The sequence below is a fragment of the Ursus maritimus genome, unplaced genomic scaffold, assembly GCF_017311325.1.
Source record: "Ursus maritimus isolate PB19 unplaced genomic scaffold, ASM1731132v1 scaffold_25, whole genome shotgun sequence".
NCBI lineage: Eukaryota > Metazoa > Chordata > Mammalia > Carnivora > Ursidae > Ursus > Ursus maritimus.
The window spans coordinates 8,709,357-8,732,499 of NW_024425008.1; the positions used below are offsets into that span (position 1 = coordinate 8,709,357).

The window sequence follows — 23,143 nt, forward strand, 5'->3', positions numbered from 1 at the left end:
CAGGGTCAGCAGACACTAACGGGTTCACTGTCCCCATTGCCCACCTGTAGACTCTCTGAAATCAGGAGACTCTTTGCACGCGAAACTGCCCAGGGTGGGGCCCAGGAAGGAGTCTGCACACTGAAGGTGTGGAACCACTGTGAAGAATGTACCTATTTGAATTTCCGTTTGATAAAATTATTTTGAAATTCTTACAGACTTAATCTTTTGACACCTCGCCATTTGAATCAGAAGGGGAAAGCTCTTCCTCTAAGCAGTGCTGAAAAGAGAAAAGCCAAGTGGGAAAGTCTGCAGAATAAACAGGTAATGTGTTAATTGTTACTAGATAATATTTTGAAAGATAAGTTTGGCTTTCATATTATCAAGTGAACTGAGTGACGTACGAATTTTTTGGAAGTTTCCCAACCCTTAGGTTTTGTTATGTTTTAGGTAATACTGTGTGTTAACTTGTTTTCGGATGCCTTTTTGGAAGTATGAGAGGTTTGCTTTTATACTTCGTCCATTGGTAAAATTCATCCTTATAAATCCTAGGATAAATCCCATTTGGCCTTAAAGGATTATTTTTAAAAGTTAAATTTTTACTGGTATTTATGATTATTGTCTTTATCCATTAGTGAAATGGGCCTGAAATTTGATTTTTTTTTCTTTTGTGTGTTTGCTTTGTATTTATCCACATTTTTCCTCCTTCAAAGATACTGGTTCCAGAGCTCTGTGCTATACATCCGATTCCAGCGTCACTGTGGAGAAAAGCAGTCTGTCTCCCTAGTATACTCTATCGCCTTCACTGCCTTTTGACTGCAGAGGAGCTAAGAGCCCAGACGGCCAGCGATGCTGGCGTGGGAGTCCGATCCCTTCCCGTGGATTTTAGGTACGCCTATGCTGTCAGCCGGAAAGAACATGGGTCGTGAAATCCTGTTTGCAAAAGAACTGAATTCAGTTCAAGTTTTAATTTTATATAAAATAATTCTTAAGAGGTTAAAAAGGAAGCGCGGATGTCTAATACATGCAATAAACGCATCCTTTGACCCCTGTGTCCTTGTAAAGTCACAGAGGGCAGTCAGTGAAACGGAAACAGTTCTTTGTAACCACGCTGACCTTTTAAGGCTGCTTCCTCTTTTATAAATATATATTAAATGGCAATTGCCTCAATGTGTTCTTTGGCTTTTTCATTTTCTTCCCACTAGGAGAGTGGCTGCATCCTCAGGAAATGATTGGCTTAACCTCTCTGATTAATTTTGGTTGTCCAGTTGTCAAGACCACAATGGCTCTAGGGATTAAGGAATGTGATAATGTAATAGTAATAGTCACAACTGCATTTGTTGAGTACTTACTGTAGTGTCCAACACTGGTTTAAATGCTGGAGCCTTTTTTATTAGGTCGCTTAATCATTTAGGGCACCCCTATGAAGTAGGAGTCGTCAGCCCCTCTTCCAAGTGTGAGAAGCCAGGGCGCAGAGGGGTTCCATAAATGACCATCTGGTTAGCTGGAGGGCCTGGGATTCTAGCCCACACAGGCCCCAGGGGCCAACCCCAAACCTCACCACCACACCGTGCTTGCCGTGGGGCAGCCGATGAAAGCAGCCTCGTGAACCATGTCCCACTCCCTGATCGACGCTGCGGAAGTCCAGTACTGTTGATTTCTGCCTTGGGAACTTGTTTCTCTTCTGAAGTGGGAGCTGATTTATAGGGATCTTTATTTTATTTATTTTATTCACATTGTTCTTGCTCTAAGCCTCGCCCTTCTGAAGGATCTGATGAAGTCATGAAAATGTCTTTGCAGATACCCCAACCTAGACTTCGGGTGGAAAAAATCTATTGACAGCAAATCTTTCATCTCAATTGCTAACTCCTCTTCAGCTGACAATGATAATTACTGTAAGCACAGCACAATTGTAGTCCCTGAAAATGCTGCACGTCAAGGTGCTAATAGGACCTCCTCTCTAGAAAATCATGACCAAATGTCTGTGAACTGCAGAGCGTTGTTCAGTGAGTCACCTGGTAAGCTCCAAATTGAAGTTTCAACCGATCTTACAGCCATTAATGGTCTTTCTTACAATAAAAATCTTGCCAATGGCAGTTACGATTTAGCTAACAGAGACTTTTGCCAAGGAAATCAGCTGAATTACTACAAGCAGGAAATACCTGTACAACCAACTACCTCATATCCCATTCAGAATTTCTACAATTATGAGAACCAGCCCAAGCCCAGCGATGAATGTACTCTACTGAGTAATAAATACCTTGATGGAAATGCTAACAAATCTACCTCAGATGCAAGTCCCATGACAGCCACGACGCCTGGTACTACCGAAGCTGTTCGAGCGCTCAAGGACAGGACGGGTTCTGAGCAGAGCCCGTGTCCCGGGTACTCCTCGAGGACCCTCGGCCCCAATCCTGGACTTATTCTGCAGGCTTTGACCCTTTCCAATGCTAGTGATGGATTTAACCTGGAGCGGCTTGAAATGCTTGGTGACTCCTTTTTAAAGCACGCCATCACCACGTATCTATTTTGCACTTACCCTGATGCTCACGAGGGCCGCCTTTCATATATGAGAAGCAAAAAGGTAAGAGAGACGGTTTTTATCTGGAACAGTTCGAGTAACTATTCAGTGTGCCTAAGAGTGGCCTCAGGTGTTGGACGGTTTTAGAGGATGAGGGATTGTTTAAGGGCCTGTGGTGCAGCCCGCCCCGGGGTTGACCGAAATCTATTTTTCACTGATGCACCACCACTCAGGTTTGGGGTGGGTGTTAGCTGATCCGTATGTGCCTTAGTTATTGGTAGGAATTCAGTTCTCCCAGGACCGTTTGTGAGAATTGCGTGCTTACTGAAGCCTGAGGGGAGTATAAAGAAATAACGTGGCGTAGTTACTCGGGCGGCTCGTGCTTTAATTTCATCCAGTTTAACATTTACTTGGGAGAGTGCTGTCTTAGCACACGACGCATAGAGACGCGGCTAAAACACAGGTCTTGCATGGAGGAGCTCATCTTCAAGCTTTTGGAGCGTGAGCAAGGGAAAGGGTGCAGCCCCCCAGCTCAGGGACTCTGCAGTGTCAAGGTGCAGGGTGCACTCCCCCAGCTCAGGGACTCTGCAGTGTCAAAGGGGTGATGCCGGAGCTCCGAGCAGGCGGCGCTTGAGAGCCCAAAGGGAGGGCGTGTTCTGAAACCAGTGCGGAATTAGGATTTAAGGAGGAAAAGCAACAAAGTTAGAATGTTTAAATGACGCTAAAAGAGGTATCACAAGCCACATGTACCTTCTTGAAAATAACTCCTAAAGCTGCTAATTGCCCTAAACACTCAGAAGGAAGGAATATGGCTTGTGATCAGAAGGCGTTAATGGAAGCGGTGCGCTCATAGCGGATAAACACAGTGAACGAATGGCAGAGCGTGTCCGCACCCGGTGAATAGATTGTGGCAGGCGTCAGAAGTGTGGAAATACCTGAGAAAAGGTTAAAAAGGCAGGCGGGCGAAGCTCTCTTGTGGAAGATCTTCAATGCTAGGTGGAGGGGTTTGCACTTACTTTGAATGTCGAAGATACAATTTGCACCAGGGACTCTTTTTTTTTTTTGGGGGGGGGGGAGCACGGCGGGGGAGGGGCAGAGGGAGAGAATCCCCACAGGCCCCACGCCTAGCGCCGAGCCCAACTCGGGGCTCGATCTCAATGACCCTGAGATCATGACCTGAGCTGAAAGCAAGAGTTGGACGCTCAACCCACTGAGGCCCCCGGGCGCCCCCCCCCCATAAGGGTCTCTTCATGCTCACGATCCGGTAGTTGCAGGCGATGGCTCTGGTGGCAGAGCGCAGCCTGAGTTGAAAAGCAAAACCAAACCAAGCTGAGCGATCAGTTGGGCCTTCGAGGAAGTTCAAGCAAGCGGAAAATGGTACAGTTGGAGAGTTGTGGCAGTGAAAAAAGGGCTGAGGTGATAGTATTGCAGAGGGAATAGGAGCTGTGGCTCACAGCCGGACGCTACTCCCGCCACCTCATTTAGTTGTGTATACTTTCATTTATTTTGTCATTTTATTTATAATTGCGTATACCTAGCGTGTCCCTAGTTTACAGATGAAGTTACTGGGGCAGGAGACGCTCACTTGCCCCAGGTCACATGGCACTCCGTGGCAGAGCCCAGATAGTCTGGCTTTAGAGACCTTGCTCTTCACCATCACAACTCCCCTACCTCCGATGTCACTCTCCCCTACCTCCGAAGTCACTCTGTAACACCAGACACTACCCCGAGCACTTCACAGCCTTCATTTATGCTTCTCAGCGAGCCCCTGGGGGGTAGATAACGTGGCCCCATTTTGCAGATGGGGAAAGTTTATTAGTTTAGAGAGTTTATTGGTTTAGAGAATTGGTTCGTGTAAGGTCACCTAACTGACCAGAGAGTCAGGGAGGTGTTGGAGGTGCGAGCCTGTACTCACCACCCCTCTTGCTGCCTGTCAGTGTGATTAGGGGCAGAGAAACCTGGGATGCTGGGGTGACCGTGTGTAAGCTGCAGAAGTTGGGGCGATGGTGGTGCTCGTGGTGACATAGGCACAAAGGTAGGAATCAGGGTCAGGTGTAGCGTTTTCAGACCTCCTGGAAAATGAAGTGGAATATTCAGTGAAATGTTCAGGTAACTGAGAATTTAGGACTGAGATCTGGTTTGGGGAATAGTCTTCGTAAGAGTGATAATCAAAGCTGTCAGAACAAATGAGATTGCCACAAGGTGGTTGTAGGAAGAAAATGTCAGAGACTGAGGATGAGTAGGAAGCAGTAGTACTCTGTTACGTAAGAAAGAAATTCGTGTACATTTAAAAAATGTCATCTGTTTGTCTGCCGGGAAAGCTTTGACTCCGTATGTCCTGTAGGAATCGTTGTTCCCTCAGCCCGGTGTTGAAAGACAGCCTTCTCTGTGCCCACGCCCTGGACACGTCCTGTGTGCTGACCAGGCCTGGCCCCTCGCTGGTCTTCCTACGAGCTCCATGCACACGCACACCCACTTTGTTCCTCTCTCAGTGCTCTCCCTGCTTCCGAGTGTCCAGTTCTGCTGGGCCCACGTTGCACCTCAGGAGCCCTGAGCTCGCTCTTTCCATCCCGTCCTGCCCACCGTGCCGTCCGACTGTGAATGCGATTGCCATCTTCCTCCTCTCGATGCCATCTGCGGTGATGCTGTGATCTCCTCATAGGCACAGGGATACTAGCATTGATCTAAGCTGTGCCATTTCCGACAGCGTATGCTGCACGCAGTGCCGCGACTAGACACCTGTCCCTCCCAGCTGTGTTGTCCGCAGGGACTGCTCCTCAGTCTTGCTGACAGTGTTCTCTCAGGGATGGCCGGCCAGGTGCCTCTCCCCGGGTGGGTACCTGTTCAGTGGTACCGAGTTCCCCGGAAAAGGGGCTCATGAAGTACTTCCATAAAAAGGAACCCAGTTTACAGAAAATGAAAATGAGGGGCGCCTGGGTGGCACAGCGGTTAAGCATCTGCCTTTGGCTCAGGGTGTGATCCCAGCATTATGGGATCGAGCCCCACATCAGGCTCCTCTGCTGGGAACCTGCTCTCCCTCTCCCACTCCCCCTGCTTGTGTTCCCTCTCTCGCTGGCTGTCTCTATCTCTGTCAAATAAATAAATAAAATCTTTAAAAAAAAAAATGAAAATGAGATTGACACTGCTAGATCCTGGTTTCCAAGTTTTTACTAGACATTTCTGGTTAGAAACATTATGATTTGAGTGAGTTCCGGAGGACACGGAGTCCTTAGGAAAAACAGACGAGAAGGTAAACAGTGAAGCCATTTTATTGATGTGAATAAACATGGAGTTATTACCTTTTGCTCTGTTTTAAAATGGTTGAACAAAAATATCTTGAAATGCCATCCAAAACAAAGGAATGATATTTGAGAAAACATTACAATTAAAATTGTATTTGTGGCTTAGATTCTAGGAGTATGAAATTCTTTTAGCTCTGTTCAGTGCCAATTTCCACTTTATAGCTAGAGTTTGTGGCATTTCCCCCCATTTATTTCATTGAGAATATTGTGGCGTCTTAGATTTTTTGTGTGGGTTCTTTCCTATTCTGATCGTCCCAGTTGGCAGTTTGCATTTGATATCATCAGGTTGTGTTTTCAAAAGTTTGAAATTGTACGAACTGTTTGTTCTGACTTTATAAGGAATTTGCATATCAGTTTTTTCTGATCTCCTTTTAAAATCAGAAATTCTCATTGAACTACACTCAAGGATATAGACCATATGGGAATATAATATTTGCTGTCATGAATAATTGATGACCAGTTGTAGTAATATGGAGAACATTTAGCTAAAAATATGTTTATTTGCCTGGTATGAATTCCAGCAGTGGTCATTTGCAGATGAGTATCTTATAAATTTTTTCTGCTAAAGGTCAGCAACTGTAATCTGTATCGGCTTGGAAAAAAGAAGGGACTGCCCAGCCGCATGGTGGTATCAATATTTGATCCCCCTGTGAATTGGCTTCCTCCTGGTTATGTAGTAAACCAAGACAAAAGTAACACAGATAAGTGGGAAAAAGATGAAATGGTAAGTTTTTAGTAACTGGAAGCATTTGTTTTTTGGTGAATGGGAGAATTTTGTGTTATTAATTTTTGTGTTTCCTTTCCATGGTTTATTTATAATAGAGTAGGTATTTGGTATATTGAAATAATTCCTTTACCTAGACTGTCTCTCTTCATTGAATTTAGAAATGGTGCTTAATTTTGATGGGGGTCAATTCTGTCATCTTTTTTTCAGAGGCAGATGTATATCTGATGTCGTGACCCAAAAAAGGGGGGGGGGAAAGCAAAACTCCATAACTTTTCATTTTACTATTATGTGTAACAGTTCACGCTCCCTCGATCCTTAGCTCTGTTCAATGACTTTTCAATGAACTATGATCTCCAGTCTATGAAAGAATTAATTTCACTAAGGCCTTGCTTTGCAGGTCAGGGTTTTTTCGGTTAGGACTTGGCCTTCTCTAGTGACCTTAAAAAAAAAAGTCATAAAGGTTATAGTTTTCTGGAAATAGTTTAAATCTGGCCGATGGCTTCAGGCCAGATACTAGCTGCAGCGGCTTCATTTTGTCTGTCTTGAAGGCCACCAGAGGGCACCTCGGAGGGCCTCAGAGCTGGAAAAGCCATCTGTCTGGAGGTGGGCGCCTCTCTCTCACAGCTGAAGGCGATCTCTCGGCCACTTTCATTTCACAGCCGTTTATTTTGCATTAATGAGAGACTGGATCAGTGTTACTTAATTTCTACCTCAGGCCAACAGTGAGAATATGGTTTCTTTTCGCAGGTCATGCTTTCAAAGTAGGCAGGCTTCCGTGTCCTCTTCCTGACACGTCTATGCTGGTTCTCCGTCTCAAGTTTTCCCAGGTCCATCACTCTGTGCCCCGATTTTGATTTTTACCACTTTCTGGAGTAAATTTTTAACTCATGCAGTATTCGATGTTTTACAGAAATTGAACTTCTCCAGAAAATCATTAAGAGAATATTTTAATGCAGGCTGGGTTACAAGAATTACATTTGCTATTAACTTAGACATAGGTAACCTTAGAGGACAATGTATAGATTTTGAGAACGTTAGAAAAAATACTGCATATCTATGAAAAACATTCCAGTAATAATTATTCTGCCTTTTAGTTCCATAATATAATTGGCTTTTTAAAAAATTAGCATAAAAGTGACATGACAAGTCCTTTTGATTAAAAAAGAATTTTTAAAAATACAACAGAAATTTCTTGTTTTCCTTAACATTTCAGATGACGTGGCACTTTGGTTTTGGGGACTACATTAAACATACCATTCATATTTTCACATAGTGGTTTATACTTATTGAAATAGGCCCTGATACCGGAAAGAGGGTGTGCCTACGTTCCTGTTCTGCCCGCCTCGCTCCTCAGCAGATAGGTTTCAGAGAAACTTTGCATACGAATGCCGAAGTGGTAGTAACTCAGGTAGAAAGTTGATTTGAACGTTAGGAGAAAAGAGTTTTATGGCAGTGTTTTTTTGGTTTTTTTTTAGGAGCGTGAAGTGTTCTCAGGAACCATTTAGTGAGGTAGAGTCCTGCTATTTTGCAGATAGAAAAACTGAAACCCAGAGGCATTAAAGAACTTTGTCCAAGATCACATAGCTTATCTGTGATAAAACCTACTCGTGAGAGTGTGTGTGTGTGTGTGTGTATCCTGCCAATTTTAGACTATGGTAGCATCTTACTAAAGATGTGTAAGGATTTTTTTTAATTAAAAAATTATTCACTCTGATTTTTTCTTTTTTTTAAGTTGCAGTTTCCCTTTTTTAATGTTAAGGACCAAACAGTAGTCCAAAACATCTCATGTTACCTTGGGAAGGTGTAGGGTTTTTAACAGGAAATAGTTCCTAGAGATCTGCCACTATAGTCTCATTTCACGTTCTTCCACATTCTTGGAAAAGTTTTATAAACCTTTTTTCATAAACCCACACAAATCCATAAAGGTCCGTAGTTGTAGATACATGGCCTGGTTCACTGCTCTTCTTTACTTTCAAACAAATACACTATGACTTTCGAGTCTGGCTTAACATGAAGTATTGCAGTATTTAAAAAATACTTGACCAAGTTTGAAAACTTTTTTGTCAGGAAATCTCTGGAAAGTTGTCACTATCAGAATTGAAGCACACCCTCCTGTCTTTTCCCCCCCAAAGTCAAGTCTTTTTTATTTTTTTATTTTTTAGTTTTTTATTTCTTGCGCAACAGAAATTTGGCATCTTTTCGCATTGCAAAAAAGTTACATCATTACTGAATCCTAGCCCATTATTAAGGTTGTCATTCACAAATAAGCTTTTGCCAAAGAAATTGGAATTAGCAAAGATCTTCTGACAGAAATTGGATTGTTGTGTTTCATGTTAGTCTAAATTTTCTTCTATTTTTGTCAGTTATGCTATAATCTGTTCCTCTGATTACTGTAGCATAGTGGAGGGGAAAGCATAATTTCCCAGATTCGTAGCTTAGTTCAGTGATCACTTTTAGTTTTCAAGCAGAGCAATCTAGTTTTACATTGTAGCAAATGTACTTTGATTTGAAGTGGAAATGGGGACAAAACCTTTATAGCATGAAACCCTATTGCCTATTTTTAATATTCTACAGATTTTTAAGGTAATTTATCTTTTTCCCTATTTATACTCTTTATTGCACAGATGATGCTTTTCTGCATCTGGAATTTACTTTTATTAATTTGAAAATCTTTTTGAAGTGTTTTAAAACTTTGTCAGCCAAATTGAAGATCTCTGTGACTGGCATGTGAGTGCTTTCATTGTGTGTCTGCTGGAGTAAGACTTCTTAGCTAAAGTTTTGCCTCGTGGACATTAATTTTAACTTTATATCCATGTTCAAAATCCTTAACTTAAAGCTTCATACTGGATAAAGGTCATTTTATAACTTAGAAAATGAACATTCAAAGAACATGTTTTACTTTGTTTATATGATTAAATAACTTATTTTATGTTAATTGAAAACAAATGGCCATGATTTTAAAGTTGCCTTTTAGTATTTGTGGTTGTCATTTGAAATTATCCATAACCCTTGCTTTTATTGAGTTTCAAACCCTTTTAAGAGCAGCAGCTATGTCTCCCCTCCTTCCCCATTCCTCCTCGTTTCAGACAAAAGACTGCATGTTGGCTAATGGCAAGCTGGACGAGGACTTTGAGGAGGACGACGAGGAGGAGGAGGAGCTGACGTGGAGGGCTCCGAAGGAGGACGCCGACGACGAAGACGATTTCCTGGAGTATGATCAGGAACATATCAAATTTATAGATAACATGTTAATGGGGTCAGGAGCGTTTGTAAAGAAAATTTCTCTTTCTCCTTTTTCAACCACTGATTCTGCATACGAATGGAAAATGCCCAAAAAATCCCCGTTAGGTAGTATGCCATTCTCATCAGATTTTGAGGATTTTGACTATAGCTCTTGGGATGCAATGTGCTATCTGGATCCTAGCAAAGCTGTTGAAGAGGATGACTTTGTGGTGGGGTTCTGGAATCCATCCGAGGAAAACTGTGGTGTTGACACAGGGAAGCAGTCCATTTCCTACGACTTGCACACGGAGCAGTGCATCGCGGACAAGAGCATAGCCGACTGCGTGGAGGCCCTGCTGGGCTGCTATCTAACCAGCTGCGGCGAGAGGGCTGCGCAGCTTTTCCTCTGCTCGCTGGGGCTCAAGGTGCTCCCGGTGATCAAAAGGACTGACCGGGAAAAGGCCGTGTGCCCTGCTAGGGAGAATTTCAGCAGCCAACAAAAGAACCTTTCAGGGAGCCGTGCTCCTGCCTCTGCGGCCGGCTCGCGCTCCTCCGTGTTGAAGGACTTGGAGTACGGTTGTTTGAAGATTCCACCAAGATGTATGTTTGATCATCCAGACGCAGATAAAACACTGAATCACCTTATATCGGGTTTTGAGAATTTCGAAAAGAAAATCAACTACAGATTCAAGAATAAGGCGTACCTGCTACAGGCTTTTACCCACGCGTCCTACCACTACAACACCATTACTGGTAAGGAGCCCCACACCGAACTCCGCTGCTCTGACACTGCGAGCTCGTGTTTGTTAACTGCGCTATTCTTGCCTTGTTAAAAAAAAAAAAAAGCGACCTGTGCATGTCTAGAGTTGGTGGTTAATATGCACGGTGGAGGGAGGGAGCAAAAGGAAAAAGAAGGCAGCTTTATTTCCTTCCTCCTTCTGGGAGCACGCACGGCTCCTCGCCGCTGAGAGCTGGCAGCGGCCACCTTACCTACTCGCAGAGAGGTCATCTCATGGGCTGCGCAGCTGGGGACATTGGGGCCTCCCTGTTTTGTTGTGTTTTTCCCATTTTTGTCCTCCCCCGGTGTCTTTCTGATGTCCGTTTAGCACTGTTTGTGGTTCTTGACTTCGCATATTCTGGATGTATCTCCACGGCCTTTTATCGTTCTTCCCGAACAGAAAGGCCCGTCTCTTAAGGTCGTTTTAAATCTGAGTGGGCTTAAAGAAACTTCTTCGGGGGAGGTTTCGGTGCCCTTGCTCTGACGCTGCTGCCCTCTTCCACTTGGTTTCGTGCTCCAAGGTCTTCTCCTCCTTTACGGAGTGGCGGCCAGTCCGTGAGATGAGAAGGGAGGTGAGGCGCCTGGAACTGGAGTCAGCTTCAGCTTGTGAAAAGCCTGTGTACTTTTTTCTCTATCAGAGGAAGAATAAGTGCTGGAGTCTAGAATACCACAGCAGAGTATAAAGTTTGTATAAGAAAAACGAGAAAGGTTAAGATGATCAGAAGAGTGTAAAACCGAAAAGTGAAAACCGATCCGGCTCTGGACTAGAAGGGCTGGCAGCCCGGAGCGCTGTTTGTCTTTGCGGAGAAGCCGCGAGGCATGGTTCCTGCTCTCTGCCGAGTGAGGCCCCTGCCTCGGAGCTCTGGGCGTCCGGGACGCACCACTTGGGCCGTCCCTGCGCCAGCCTCCTGGCCTGAATGGGCTCTGCTCGGCACGGTGAGGAGATGGGGCGCTGGCCCGCACGGGCGCCTTCTCCCCCGTGCGCAGCCGACCCGTGCGGGCTCAGGTCTTTGCGCACAGCCACAACCTCCTTTCTCAGGCCCTTGTTCGTGTCCAGTTCAACAGTTCTCACTCAGGGGAAGAAGAGAGTTTTCTCGTACTTCCTGGGCGGGTGGCAGCTGTGACCCAGGAGTGGTGACCCAGGGTGGCCCCAGCGCATACTCCCTAGCGGGGGCGAGGTGACACGCAGAGGCAGCGGCAGAGCATGGGGGCCGTGCGTGAGGGCAGAGCGCGGGGTGCAATGGGCTGCGGGGGGGGGCAGAGTGTAGGGCCAGAGCCTGGAGTGCATGGGGTGCATGGGGCCAGAGCATGGGGTGCATGGGCTGTGGGGGGGCAGAGGGCGGGGTGCGTGTGCAGCGTCTGGCCCCTGACCGCCGGCATGTGAGCGAGGCTGTGGCTTCGACGGTGCCCAGCACCTGCTTGGCCAGCACTGTGCTGGAGGGAAGGGTCTGACCTGATGAGACCCCCCGGCCAGTGTCTGGTCTGCAGGAGCAGTAGCCTTTGGGCCACCAAAGGCTTTTATGACCCCAGTTTATACATAAGAAATAGGCTTAATTTGCTATTCAAATTGAATTTGCAGAGGCCTTAGTAAGTGTGACATGTCACATGGTTTGTCATTGAAGAATATACACGAGAACGAAGCCCAGCACCATTCTCGGCAGTGGGTCTGGGGCCGGACCCCACGGTGGGTTGCTGTGTGGGGGGAGCGGGTTTTGCGCGAGCTGACGCCTGCGCCCTGGGCCGCCCGCAGATTGTTACCAGCGCCTGGAGTTCCTGGGAGATGCGATTTTGGACTACCTCATAACCAAGCACCTTTACGAAGACCCGCGGCAGCACTCCCCGGGCGTCCTGACCGACCTGCGGTCCGCGCTGGTCAACAACACCATCTTCGCGTCGCTGGCGGTCAAGTACGACTACCACAAGTACTTCAAAGCCGTCTCCCCTGAGCTCTTCCACGTCATCGACGACTTCGTGCAGTTCCAGCTGGAGAAGAACGAGATGCAGGGCATGGACTCCGAGGTGAGTGCTGCAGGAGACCACGGCCGGTGCACGGGGGTCCTGCCGCTTTTCCTCCGTGCTGGGGCGGAGGGACGGTGGTGCTCTCCAGGTCGGGCCCTTTAAAAACTTGACTGCCCCCGGAGGGTGCCTGCGGCCCTTCCCGGGGCGAGTGGGGGCCAGGGGTTGTGGGCTCTTTTCTGTTCCCCCACGACTCCTGATCGGCGGCCAGAGAAGTCCTGCCTGGCCCGGCCCCCGGGGGCGCTTGAACCTTAGTGAGGGCTCCCTGCGGTTTGTTCTGCCTTTCTTTCTGTTGAAATGGGTCAGAAAACATTCGCTGATATGATCTCAGGTAAGCCTCACAAATGTATTTTCTGCTTCTACTTGAAAATAAAATCTCATTTAAAACCAACTTTCTAAAATTTTAACCATTGAAATTTGAGAGGCTTCTGTCATAAGTTCAGCCAGAGGTTCTTTGGTGATGGAGCTAATTTTAATGTGTTTGTGAGCTATTTTGGAGTTTTGTAGCAGAGAATTTCACTTAGATCTTTCCACTCACCTCTCGTCCTTCGCTGCCATCCATCTGCATACCTGTGTCCCGGAGAGCACCCTCGGTCCCGTTCTCCCCGTTCGGATTCCCTTGTTTCCCTTACTTGTGGAGATGTCTTCTAAGGAGTCAGGGAATTTGTTCTCAAATCTGGTGGCCGTTTTAATCGCTCTTTGTTTAATTTGTACCTTCCCTTTTTTAAAAATTGCACCGAACCGTGGCTGGGGACTAGTGCATTTCCTTGACTTGCTGTGAGAGGCGTTTGAGGCATAGCTGTGAGGCGAAGCAGCCCACCCTGTAAACGGTACTGCACAGGTGTCGAAGGAGGATCCGCTTCCCCCGGTGCACACTCCTCCGAGGCGTCGGACGGAGGTCGGCGTCGGAGCACAGCTAGCAGTGGGACTAGGAACTAGAACTATCTCCTGCGTACTCGTATGAGTTCTGGTCTTGTTCTTTAGAAGTGTTTAAGCTTAGAATTTGAGGAATTAGTTAAAATTAGATTTAAGTTCTCTTTTGATAACGGTGGGACATGCTGGTTCTGTTAATTTTTGTTCATTCTTTTGCTTCCTTTGTTTATATAAACAGAAGTTACAAAAACTGATTGGAAATGTCAGTGGTCTGGCTTTTCTAACTTCCTGGTGAATCTTAAGCAAGTCTCTCCACCTCTCTGGGCCTCAGTTTCTTCATCTGTGAAAGGAGAGAATTAAATTTGATAAGTTTTAAAATTCCTCTCTACTTTAAAACTGTGATGTACAAACAAGAAGTATCTTTTTCCCGGTAGCCAGCACTACACGTGTTTGATATAGAGCTCTGTGCGGCTGAACGATCCATTTAGAAATGCTTAAAAAAAAACCCAAATGCCCCCTTCTCTTTTTTTTTTTTCTTTTTCACAGGTAATTTGTGTTTGTTTTAGAACATACAAATAAGCAAAAAGAAAATTAAAGTTCTGCAAATATGCTACCTTAGAAATAACCAAAATGAACATTTGTGGTGGTTTATTGCTAATGTAGAGAAACATGAGCGTACATAACACATAAAATGGAATTTCATTATGCAGAATATACCGTCATGTGTGTTTTTCACCTGCTGTGTTGAGGACAACTTTCTGTGTATCAGTTGGCCTTTTGACTTTCAGTGGCCGCACGCTGTCAATATATACCTGTAATGGAATGTGTTTAAACAGTCCTTTGCGGCTAGATATTTACATTGTTTTTACTTAGGGCTTTTAATAAGCATGGGTACAGTAAATCTATCCAGTATCTCCTTAAGATAAATTCCTAGAGACGGGATTGTTGCATCAAAGAATTAGGAACTTTTAAAAGGCATTTGCTACATATCTAAGTTTTTCGTTACATTAGTTTGAGTACCTCTTGTGTGTCAGGTTCTCTCTTATAGTCAGTGTGTATCAAGTTGTTTAATAAAAAGGGAACTCGGAGGCATCTGTCGTCGAGTAGAATTTCCCTGGCAGAACGTGGCAGTTACACTTGCCAAAGCAGCGTGTACGCGCCTGTCACAGCCGCACTAACTGGTATTCAGCCTAATCCGTGCCAAACCGCCAGGGGGTAGAACTGTTTTAAGATGCAGTTCTTTGATTACAAGTGGATTTGGAATTTTTTTTTCGGACATTTATTAACTATTTCTAATTTTTGTGGTTTTTTTTTTTTTTTTTTTCATTTAGAAGTACTTTTTTTTTTTTCCCCTTTGCTGAGTATAGAATAATACTGACTGGGGAAGGGATTTTTTTTTTTTAATCCCTTGAGAAATTGGAAAAAAATTTTTTTTAGATGTTTGTGAAGAAGCTATTACAATGTAGTAGGTGATTGCCATAAATGGCTGGTATTATTACCCTCGCTCAAGGGTATAATAAAAGTCCCATCCAAGAAAGGAAACTCACCGCTGTGGAATGCCTTTAAATATGGCCTTGTTGCTTACAAATCCCTTTTCCCTGTGTAAATAGCTTAGGAGGTCTGAGGAGGATGAAGAGAAGGAGGAGGACATCGAAGTTCCAAAGGCAATGGGGGACATTTTTGAGTCGCTTGCTGGTGCCATTTACATGGACAGCGGGATGTCCCTGGAGACGGTGTGGCAGGTGTACTATCCTATGATGCGGCCGCTAATAGGTACTGTCCGTTCCCTTTGAAAGAAACACAGTCATAATTAAAAACAACTATAAGGATGTTATTCACATCACCCTTTCATTTTGATTGCAGAAAAGTTTTCTGCAAACGTGCCCCGTTCCCCTGTGCGAGAATTGCTCGAAATGGAACCAGAAACTGCCAAATTTAGGTAAGCAAAGCCGTGCATGGAAAAAATTAAGTTCCTTAAAAACAAGAGGGGCAAGAATTGTCAAAGATGCCATAAACTAATGATTCTGAGAAATATTTACACTGGGGCATGCACTCTGCACTCTCCGTTTGTAGTCGGATTGACTTTCCCTTTCGCTTTGATAAAGTAACGCCGAGTTAAAGAAGAGCCTCAGCCCCGTCCGCCGGCGGCCCTGCCGCCGTGTCATGCACGTTTCCTTTGTGTGCCTTCAGCCCGGCCCCGGCCCCTCCGCCTCAGAGCGCGTGCTCCGTGCTGATTGACAATAATAATAAATAGTTCTGACTTCTGATTCAAGCTGTTTGGCTTTTTTATAGCCCGGCTGAGAGGACGTATGACGGCAAGGTCAGAGTCACGGTGGAAGTGGTGGGGAAGGGGAAGTTTAAAGGCGTCGGCCGGAGCTACAGGATCGCCAAGTCTGCAGCAGCAAGAAGAGCCCTACGCAGCCTCAAAGCCAATCAACCTCAGGTTCCCAACAGCTGAAACCCCTTTTTACAGCAACAACAAAAAAGCAGAATTAAGGGGAAAACTATTTAAAATGAGAAGGATGATTTAAAGTCCATAGGGAGTGGAATGAATCGAAGGCAGAATTTAAAGTTTGTTTGATAACAAGATAGATTACAGAATAAAACATTTAACATATGTATAAAAATTTTGGAACTAATTGTAGTTTTAGTTTTTTGCGCAAACACAATCTTGTCTTCTTTCCTCACTTCTGCTTTGTTTAAATCACGAGAGTGCTTTAATGATGACATTTAGCAAGTGTTCAAGAGAATTATTGAGAGTTGTTTTGTTTTGTTTTGGGGTTTTGTTTTTGTTTTTTAGTTTCATTTCCATCAGCTTTGCTTAGCGTTAGGAGGCCAAGGAGCTTACAGCTGAGACAGCCCCTAGATTCTGGGGAGCGCCCTCCCGCCCTCAGCGTGGGCGCTGGCACCGGTCCCGCCGTGGCCGGGGCACCCAGGACAATGGTGTGGTTTGCAAGAGAAGCGTGCCCGTGCCGTCTTTTCTTTCCACGTCCTGTTGCGTAAGAGGATGTCTCCTGGTCGCCATTGCACTTAATATAGTAGTAAGGGACAGGTTTTTAATGAACATTGGCTGGCATGTTGGTGAATCAAATTTTCGTTTTCTCATGCCACGTAGTCTTGCGTACAAAAGGTTCTTGCCTTAAAATTAAAACCCTCATAGATGTTCTTTAATTTCTGATCTTTTTGGAACAAACTGTTCTACATTCCCTTCCTTTTATTATGCATTTAGATGTTGAGACAGTGTGATATTTGCAACTCACTAGTGTAGTTGTGACTTAACTTATTACAGGATTATATTAGAGTTTCTGTCATATGTGTCCTGGAGGCATTTTAAAAACCAGAATATTATATATGTAGTCTATGGATTTTTTTTAAGCACCGTAATAAAAATGATCTTTGGCTAAATACCCAATTTTACTAAAAACCTCCTGCCAGGTAGTTCCACTGATAGAAATTGTTTGTGGCAAACAGTTTCGCCCTGTAGGCTGTTGCTCTAACAAGATAAACTCTAGACATATCACACCTAAAATATGCTGCAGATTTTATAATTGATTGGTTACTTATTTAAAGAAGCAAAACAGAGCACCTTTACCCTTAGTCTTCTCACTTTAACGTCTTACTGTACTTGTCACAGTGTCGCGTGCATTCTTCACCTACCAAAGCTGCGCTCTTAGTGCCGCGGAAGCGTAACCTTCGCGACAAACTGCCGTCATTTTGATACATCTGTGATTTAGGTCTTTAATTTAGGAAAACAAGCTCATGATTTCCGTCTTCGAAAAAGAAAAAAAAAGACATTTTCAGGCATTTGCCAACGTTTCTTTAATTAGACTTGTAGGCACTCTTCACTTAAATACCTCAGTTCTTCTTTTCTTTTGCATGCATTTCCCCCCGTTTGGTGCTATGTTTATGTATTATGCTTGAAATTTTAATTTTTTTTTTTTTTTTTTTTGCACTGTAACTATAATACCTCTTAATTTACCTTTTTAAAAGCTGTGGGTCGGTCTTGCACTCCCACCAACATACCAGTAGAGGTTTGCTGCAATTTGCCCCATTAATTATGCTTGAAGTTTAAGAAAGCCGAGCAGAGGTGTCTAATGTTTTCCAGCACATCATTCTGAACTCGATGCTTCATGTAATGCTGCATTTTTTGTTTTCAGTTACAGTTGAATACTGTACTTCTTGCTTTATCTGCACCACCCACCCCCAGAGAAACACCTCTGCACGTGTGCACAGAGAAAACTGTCAGCTCCGCTTTCTAAGGAGACCTGAGTGAAGGGGGTGTTAAGCTTCTCCAACGTTATTTGTTGTCTCCAATCTTACATTTAAATTGCGATCTAAATTATTAAATGAGTTTTTGAGCAAATTAATTTGGGTAGACTCATTTTTAAAATATTTATTTCTGATTGGAAACCTTAGATTTCTGTTGGGGTTTTTTGTTTTTTTGTTTTTTGTTTTAAAAACCTCAACGTAAGATCTCCTAGCAAGTTAAAACCAAGCAATTCTTGAATTATATTAACTGTAAACGTGTACAATTAACAAGTAAGGCTGGATGTGAATTTTACTTGTGAGGGTGATTTGTGATCAAGATAGGTTGCAAATCTCTTCTTAATTTATAAACTACCTGATGCCAGGAGCTTAGGGCTTTGCATTGTGTCTAATGCACTAATCCCAGTGTTAAGGGATTCTCTCGCCTCCTGGCACCAAAACCAGATTGTTTCACAGTTACAATTCCCGTTGGGAGAAAAATGCCTCAATATATTTTGTAACCTTAAGAAGAGTATTTTTTGTTAATACGAAAAAGTTCAGACTTGGATATGATTAGGTCATACATTCTCAGGGGTTCAAATTTCCTGCTACCATTCAAAATGTTTTATCAAAGGCAAACTTTAGCTATTTCATTTTTTTGTTGTTGGAGAAAGATAGCTCATTTTAATTTGTGACTCACACTTGGACACATTCTGTGATCCCCTGGTTCCTAAGTTAAAAAATAAAAATAAAAACTCTGAGCGAGACATACGAGATGATTATGAACGCTTTCGTGCTGCTGATTTTTAAATGCTGTGGAGTTCCCCCAGTTTAGCTTGTTGAAATGTTTTGCATCCATTTACTAAGGAAGGAAATCAGTCTGTGTGTGTGTCATCCTTGTGTTCCTGTGATTACAGCGTGAGACCGAATGTAATACGGAGGCCCTGCTGGTGGGAGGTGTGGTGGTGCCTGCGGGCACGGGTGTGAAGGACTGGGGAAGTGTGTCTGGAAGAAGCAACTACAGAGTTCCTTAGGATGATTGTGTGGAGGTTAGTCGGCATGAACCTTCGTTATAAAGAGTTTCGATTTCTTTGATAATATACTTTCAACAGTCCTAACTATGCTGCGTTGTGTGATAGCTTTGTCCCCCTCTGTTCTGTTCGTGTAGCACAGATAAGCATTGCACTTGTACCACGCTTTACCTCATTTCAAGGAAAATATGCTTAACGGAGAGAAAAAAAAATGTGGTTTGGCCTCGCTGCTGTTTTGATTTACCGGATTTGAAAAAGATAATTATAATGCCTGCAATGTGTCATATACTTGCACAACTTAAATAGGTCATTTTTGTCTGTGGCATTTTTACTGTTTGTGAAAGTATGACAAAGACTTGTTAACCGAACTCTTAATTATGTTTTTTTTTTAAATATGTTTTGTTACTTTTTTCTTTCTTTTACGTCATGTGAAGTGATTAAATTTAGAACGACCTCTAACACTCCTGTAATGATCTCTTAAAATACTAATATTTTAACGTTCTTCATAATGGCTCGCCCTCGGAACGATTCAGACTGCCCTCCTTAACTGCCGAGAGGCCCGACGCTGCTCTGCGGCTCGTAAGCACGGCCCCTCACCCAGCACCGCGCCCTTCCAGGTCGTTCCCAGTCCGCCGGGGACCGGGGTGCGGGGAGTGCCCGACACCCAGCCCTGGCACAGTGCGGCTGAGGGCCCGGCCAGTGGCAGACGCGCCATCTTCCTCTCTTAGGCTGTTTAATCCTTGTGTCACACGAGATCTAAGCCACCAAACGGAGGCCCGGATATCTTTACTGAAGCCGCAGCCGGGATTCCGTCCCAGCCCTCGCCCTGCTCGCATTCCTGGCGGTCGGTGCCTATAGGCTCAGTTGAATTGCATTTCTCTAGGTATATTTTTTCAACCACTGATTACTTTTTCAGGAGTTTAATTATTTCCAAATAAATTTCTTTATTTTCTATTGTACATGAAAGCTTTTAAGATACGTTTAAGACCAAGCATATTAAAGCGATTTTACCAGTTGTCGGAGCCGCCAGGAGCGATCTCGCAGGAACTTGCATTGAGACTTGCATTGCTGTTTTCCACTAGCAGTGAAAATGGTCTTTCAAAACTAACTTGTAAATATATTTCAATCATTAAGTGGTTTTTTTTTCTCCTGGTCCATTTTTATTTGGACATCAACCACAGACAATTTAAATTTTATAGATGCACTCAGAATTCACTGCATCAGCAGGTTACCTAGCAAAAACGCAAAGGTGAGCAGCAAGTAAACTTCTGGCTTTTCTGCTGTAAATAGAGTGAAGGAAAATGACTAAAATCAAGAAAAACTAACACAATTTGATTGACAGTAACCTACTTACCATCACATGCTGCAGCTGTTCTAAGGGACGTACTGTAACCATTCATACAGTAATTGTGCTGCGGGAACGTGCCGCCCGCACCTTACGGGCCCCAATTACCTTTAGTTGTTTGTTTTGTAATAATTGTAGCAGAGTCAAGCTCCAATAAAGTTATGGTCTGTTCATTTTGTGTCCTTCTATCTTTTTCTTTTCTCATTTTGGTTCCGTTCAAGCGGGTGATAACGCTGAAATGGTTGTAGCAGACATGATCTTTCAAGTGTTCGAATTCCACGGTCCTACGAAAATGCCTATTTTAGTACGATAAAAGTTGTGCTGGCCGAGTTCTGCTTCACGTTTACTGGTAGAGTTGTGTAGTAGCAGTCCCTTTTTCTTTTCGAGATTTAAATAATACCAGTGTGTTTTTCTGAAATCCTGCCACATTGACTGATGTGTTCCAGGTCCTGGATTATACACGATATATTTGACACATTCCTTAAGTGAATTTGGTTATTCTAAAATCAAATGGACAGAATGTTGAGCTTCCAGGTTTTTAGGATATACTCCTAATGTTGGTTAAGTAAGAATTTTGTCTTTCAAGATTTGACCTAATCTTTTTGTGGCTTAGTAAACTAAGGACTAGTAGAAATGACTTGGCTGTAGGAACAAGATGGTAAGTATGAGTCTTTTAGAAGGAGAAAAAAATTTTTAGTTTTCTTCTGTTATGAGTCCAAATTAATCCCTTCCTTTTCCTCCCTTCCAACATTTTCTCTAAACTGAAGGAGAAAAAGTCTATGTATTTTAATCCTGAGGAATTTGGCCCAGCACCACAGGCTTGTGCGTGCTGGTATTACGGCCCAGAAGTCCCCTGACAGTGCAGGCCGAGCGTCAGTGCCCCAGCGCCTTCCTGCCCCCGTGCCCCTGCCCTCCCCTGGCCAGCGACAGAGCAGCCGGCCAAGCAGATGAGTGTGTACATCACGATGTGCATGGAAAGAATCCAGATGGAAGTGAAGTGTTTTCTTTGTGCAGCTCCATAGCATAACGTAAGGCGTGCTTTAGATGGGATGGTAGATGCGGGTTCACAACCGGCCGGGCTGCGAGCGGACTCGTGGTCCATGCGAAGACTCTGGGAGCAAGGGCGTGCACTCACGGTGAACGGGCAGGCCAGGAGCTTGCTGTTCAAGCTGCTTGCAAGGCGATGTGTGGAGAACCCTTCGATCTTTTTCTTTCTCTTTCTTTGTTTTGTGGTCAGTTATACATAAAACTTAACGTTTTGGCCATTTTTCAGCATACAGTTTAGTACTGTTAAACACGTCCACGTTGTGCAGCCAACATCACCGTCCATTCCCAGAACTTTTTCTTCATCCCAAACTGAAACCTTGCGTCCGCGAAACACTGACTTCCCTTGCCTCCCTCCCCGAGCTCCTGGCAGCCACCCTCCTGCTTTCGGTCTCTGTGAATTCCACTACTCTAGCTCCCCGATGCAAGTAGAATCAGACAGCATCTGTCTTTTGACATCGGACTTATTTCACTTGGCATGAGGGCCTCAGGGTCCATCTATACTGAAGCAGCTGTCAGAATTTCCTTCCTTTTCTAGGCTGAGCAGTACTCCGACGTGTATATACACCACATTTTGTTTGCCCGTCCGTCTGCCTGTGGATGCCGGGTGCTTCCACCTTCTGGCGGTTGCGAAGAGCATTGCTTTGAACATCGGTGTGCACACACCTGCTTGAATCCCGCTTTCAGTCCTTCAGCGTCCAAATCCAGAAGTAGAGTTGCTGGGTCATACGGGAATTGTATCCGTGATTTTTTTGGGGAGCCGCCATCCTGCTTTCCAGCATCCCGCGCCATTTGACGTGCTGGTCGGCGGTGGAGAAGGGTTCCAGGTTCTCCACATCCTCACCGACTCTTGTTTTCAGTTTGCTGGTTTTCTGTCATGTCTATGCTCAGGGGTAAGAGGTGGCATCCCGTAGTTTCGATTTGCCTTTCCCTAATTATCAGTAATGAGGTGCATCTTTTCATGGGCTTATCGGCCATCCGCATATTTTCTTTGGAGAAATGTCTCTTCAGGTCCTTTGTCAATTTTTGAGTTGTTTTTTTTTTTTTTTTTTTTTTTTTTTTTTTTTTTTTGGTGGTGGTGAGTTGTGAGAGTTCCCTATGTATTCTGGATATTAAGCCCTTACCAGATTTGTGATTTGCAAGTGTATTCTCCCATCCTGTGGGTTGCCTTTTACTCTGTTGAAACATTCTGAATTGCAAAACACGTTGACCTCAAGGCTTGTGGAGCTTGTGGGCCCGTGGTAGCCCCGGCTTATTGAACATGTACCCGGTGCCTGATCGTTGCTGAATGTTATACACGTTTGTCATTTACTCCCACCGCAAGTATGGAAATGACTCCTTTTGGAGGTTCACACTGAGAACTGGAGTCAGCCCATCTGGTTTTCCCGCACTGTGTGACCTTTGGTAAGTCGTCAACCTCTCTTGGCCTCGTGTCCTTGCCTCTACAGTGAGGAACCGTATCATTCGGATTCAGTGACAGTTCGTGTCCAGTGCTCGGCGCAGTGCCCCGCATGTCATGAGCCCGTAATAGATGCTAATTGTTACTGCTGCAATCTCCCCTTTTACAGATGGGGAAAGCGAGGCACAGAGGAGTGAAGTTAGCCTCCCTCGGAGGGGTGCACCTTGCCCATCTCAGGTTGATGGACATTATCTTCCCTATAAGCCCAAGTCTGCAGCTTTTAGAGAGGCCTTTCTCGGTGTTGAGTCTGCCTAAAACTATCCTGGTGCTCCCCACCTCCATATACCCAACACTACCCAATCCTTGCAGACAGAGCTGGGCACCTAGCCCCCCCGGGATGCTTCCTTCCCACCACCTTGCAGCCTGTGCCCATCCTTTGGTCCCCACCACTTCTCCCCATGTCTGTGAGCTACTGGAATGCAGCCACCACCCCATGGCCCAAGTCCCCAAAGCTTCTGGACTACAGTAGATGCTGATCTCAGTTCAGTGCCACGCTGTTCTTGATCTGCCGTCCGTAGACGTCAGTGATTCTTCAGGGCACGGATGTAGTGTGGGCTCGGGAGGGACGTGGGAGCGGGGGAGTGGTACCAGCACCACAGGG

At 44.6% G+C, this 23,143-nt stretch overlaps 1 protein-coding gene across 2 annotated transcripts in view; it reads left to right on the plus strand.

Moving 5' to 3' along the window:
* Positions 1-20,212, plus strand: part of DICER1 (dicer 1, ribonuclease III) — a 72,691-nt gene extending 52,479 nt beyond the window's left edge. Inside the window, exons 21-29 of one of the 2 annotated variants that reach the window (XM_040641480.1) lie at positions 198-303; positions 693-868; positions 1,780-2,563; positions 6,371-6,526; positions 9,616-10,504; positions 12,280-12,548; positions 15,029-15,191; positions 15,282-15,357; positions 15,711-20,212. In XM_040641480.1, the coding sequence (XP_040497414.1) occupies positions 198-303; positions 693-868; positions 1,780-2,563; positions 6,371-6,526; positions 9,616-10,504; positions 12,280-12,548; positions 15,029-15,191; positions 15,282-15,357; positions 15,711-15,876 (2,785 nt within the window). In that variant the 3' untranslated portion in view covers positions 15,877-20,212. The remainder of the gene's footprint in view (positions 1-197; positions 304-692; positions 869-1,779; positions 2,564-6,370; positions 6,527-9,615; positions 10,505-12,279; positions 12,549-15,028; positions 15,192-15,281; positions 15,358-15,710) is intronic. The other variant, XM_040641481.1, reaches the window with a different exon arrangement.
* The last annotated feature ends 2,931 nt before the right edge of the window (positions 20,213-23,143 follow it).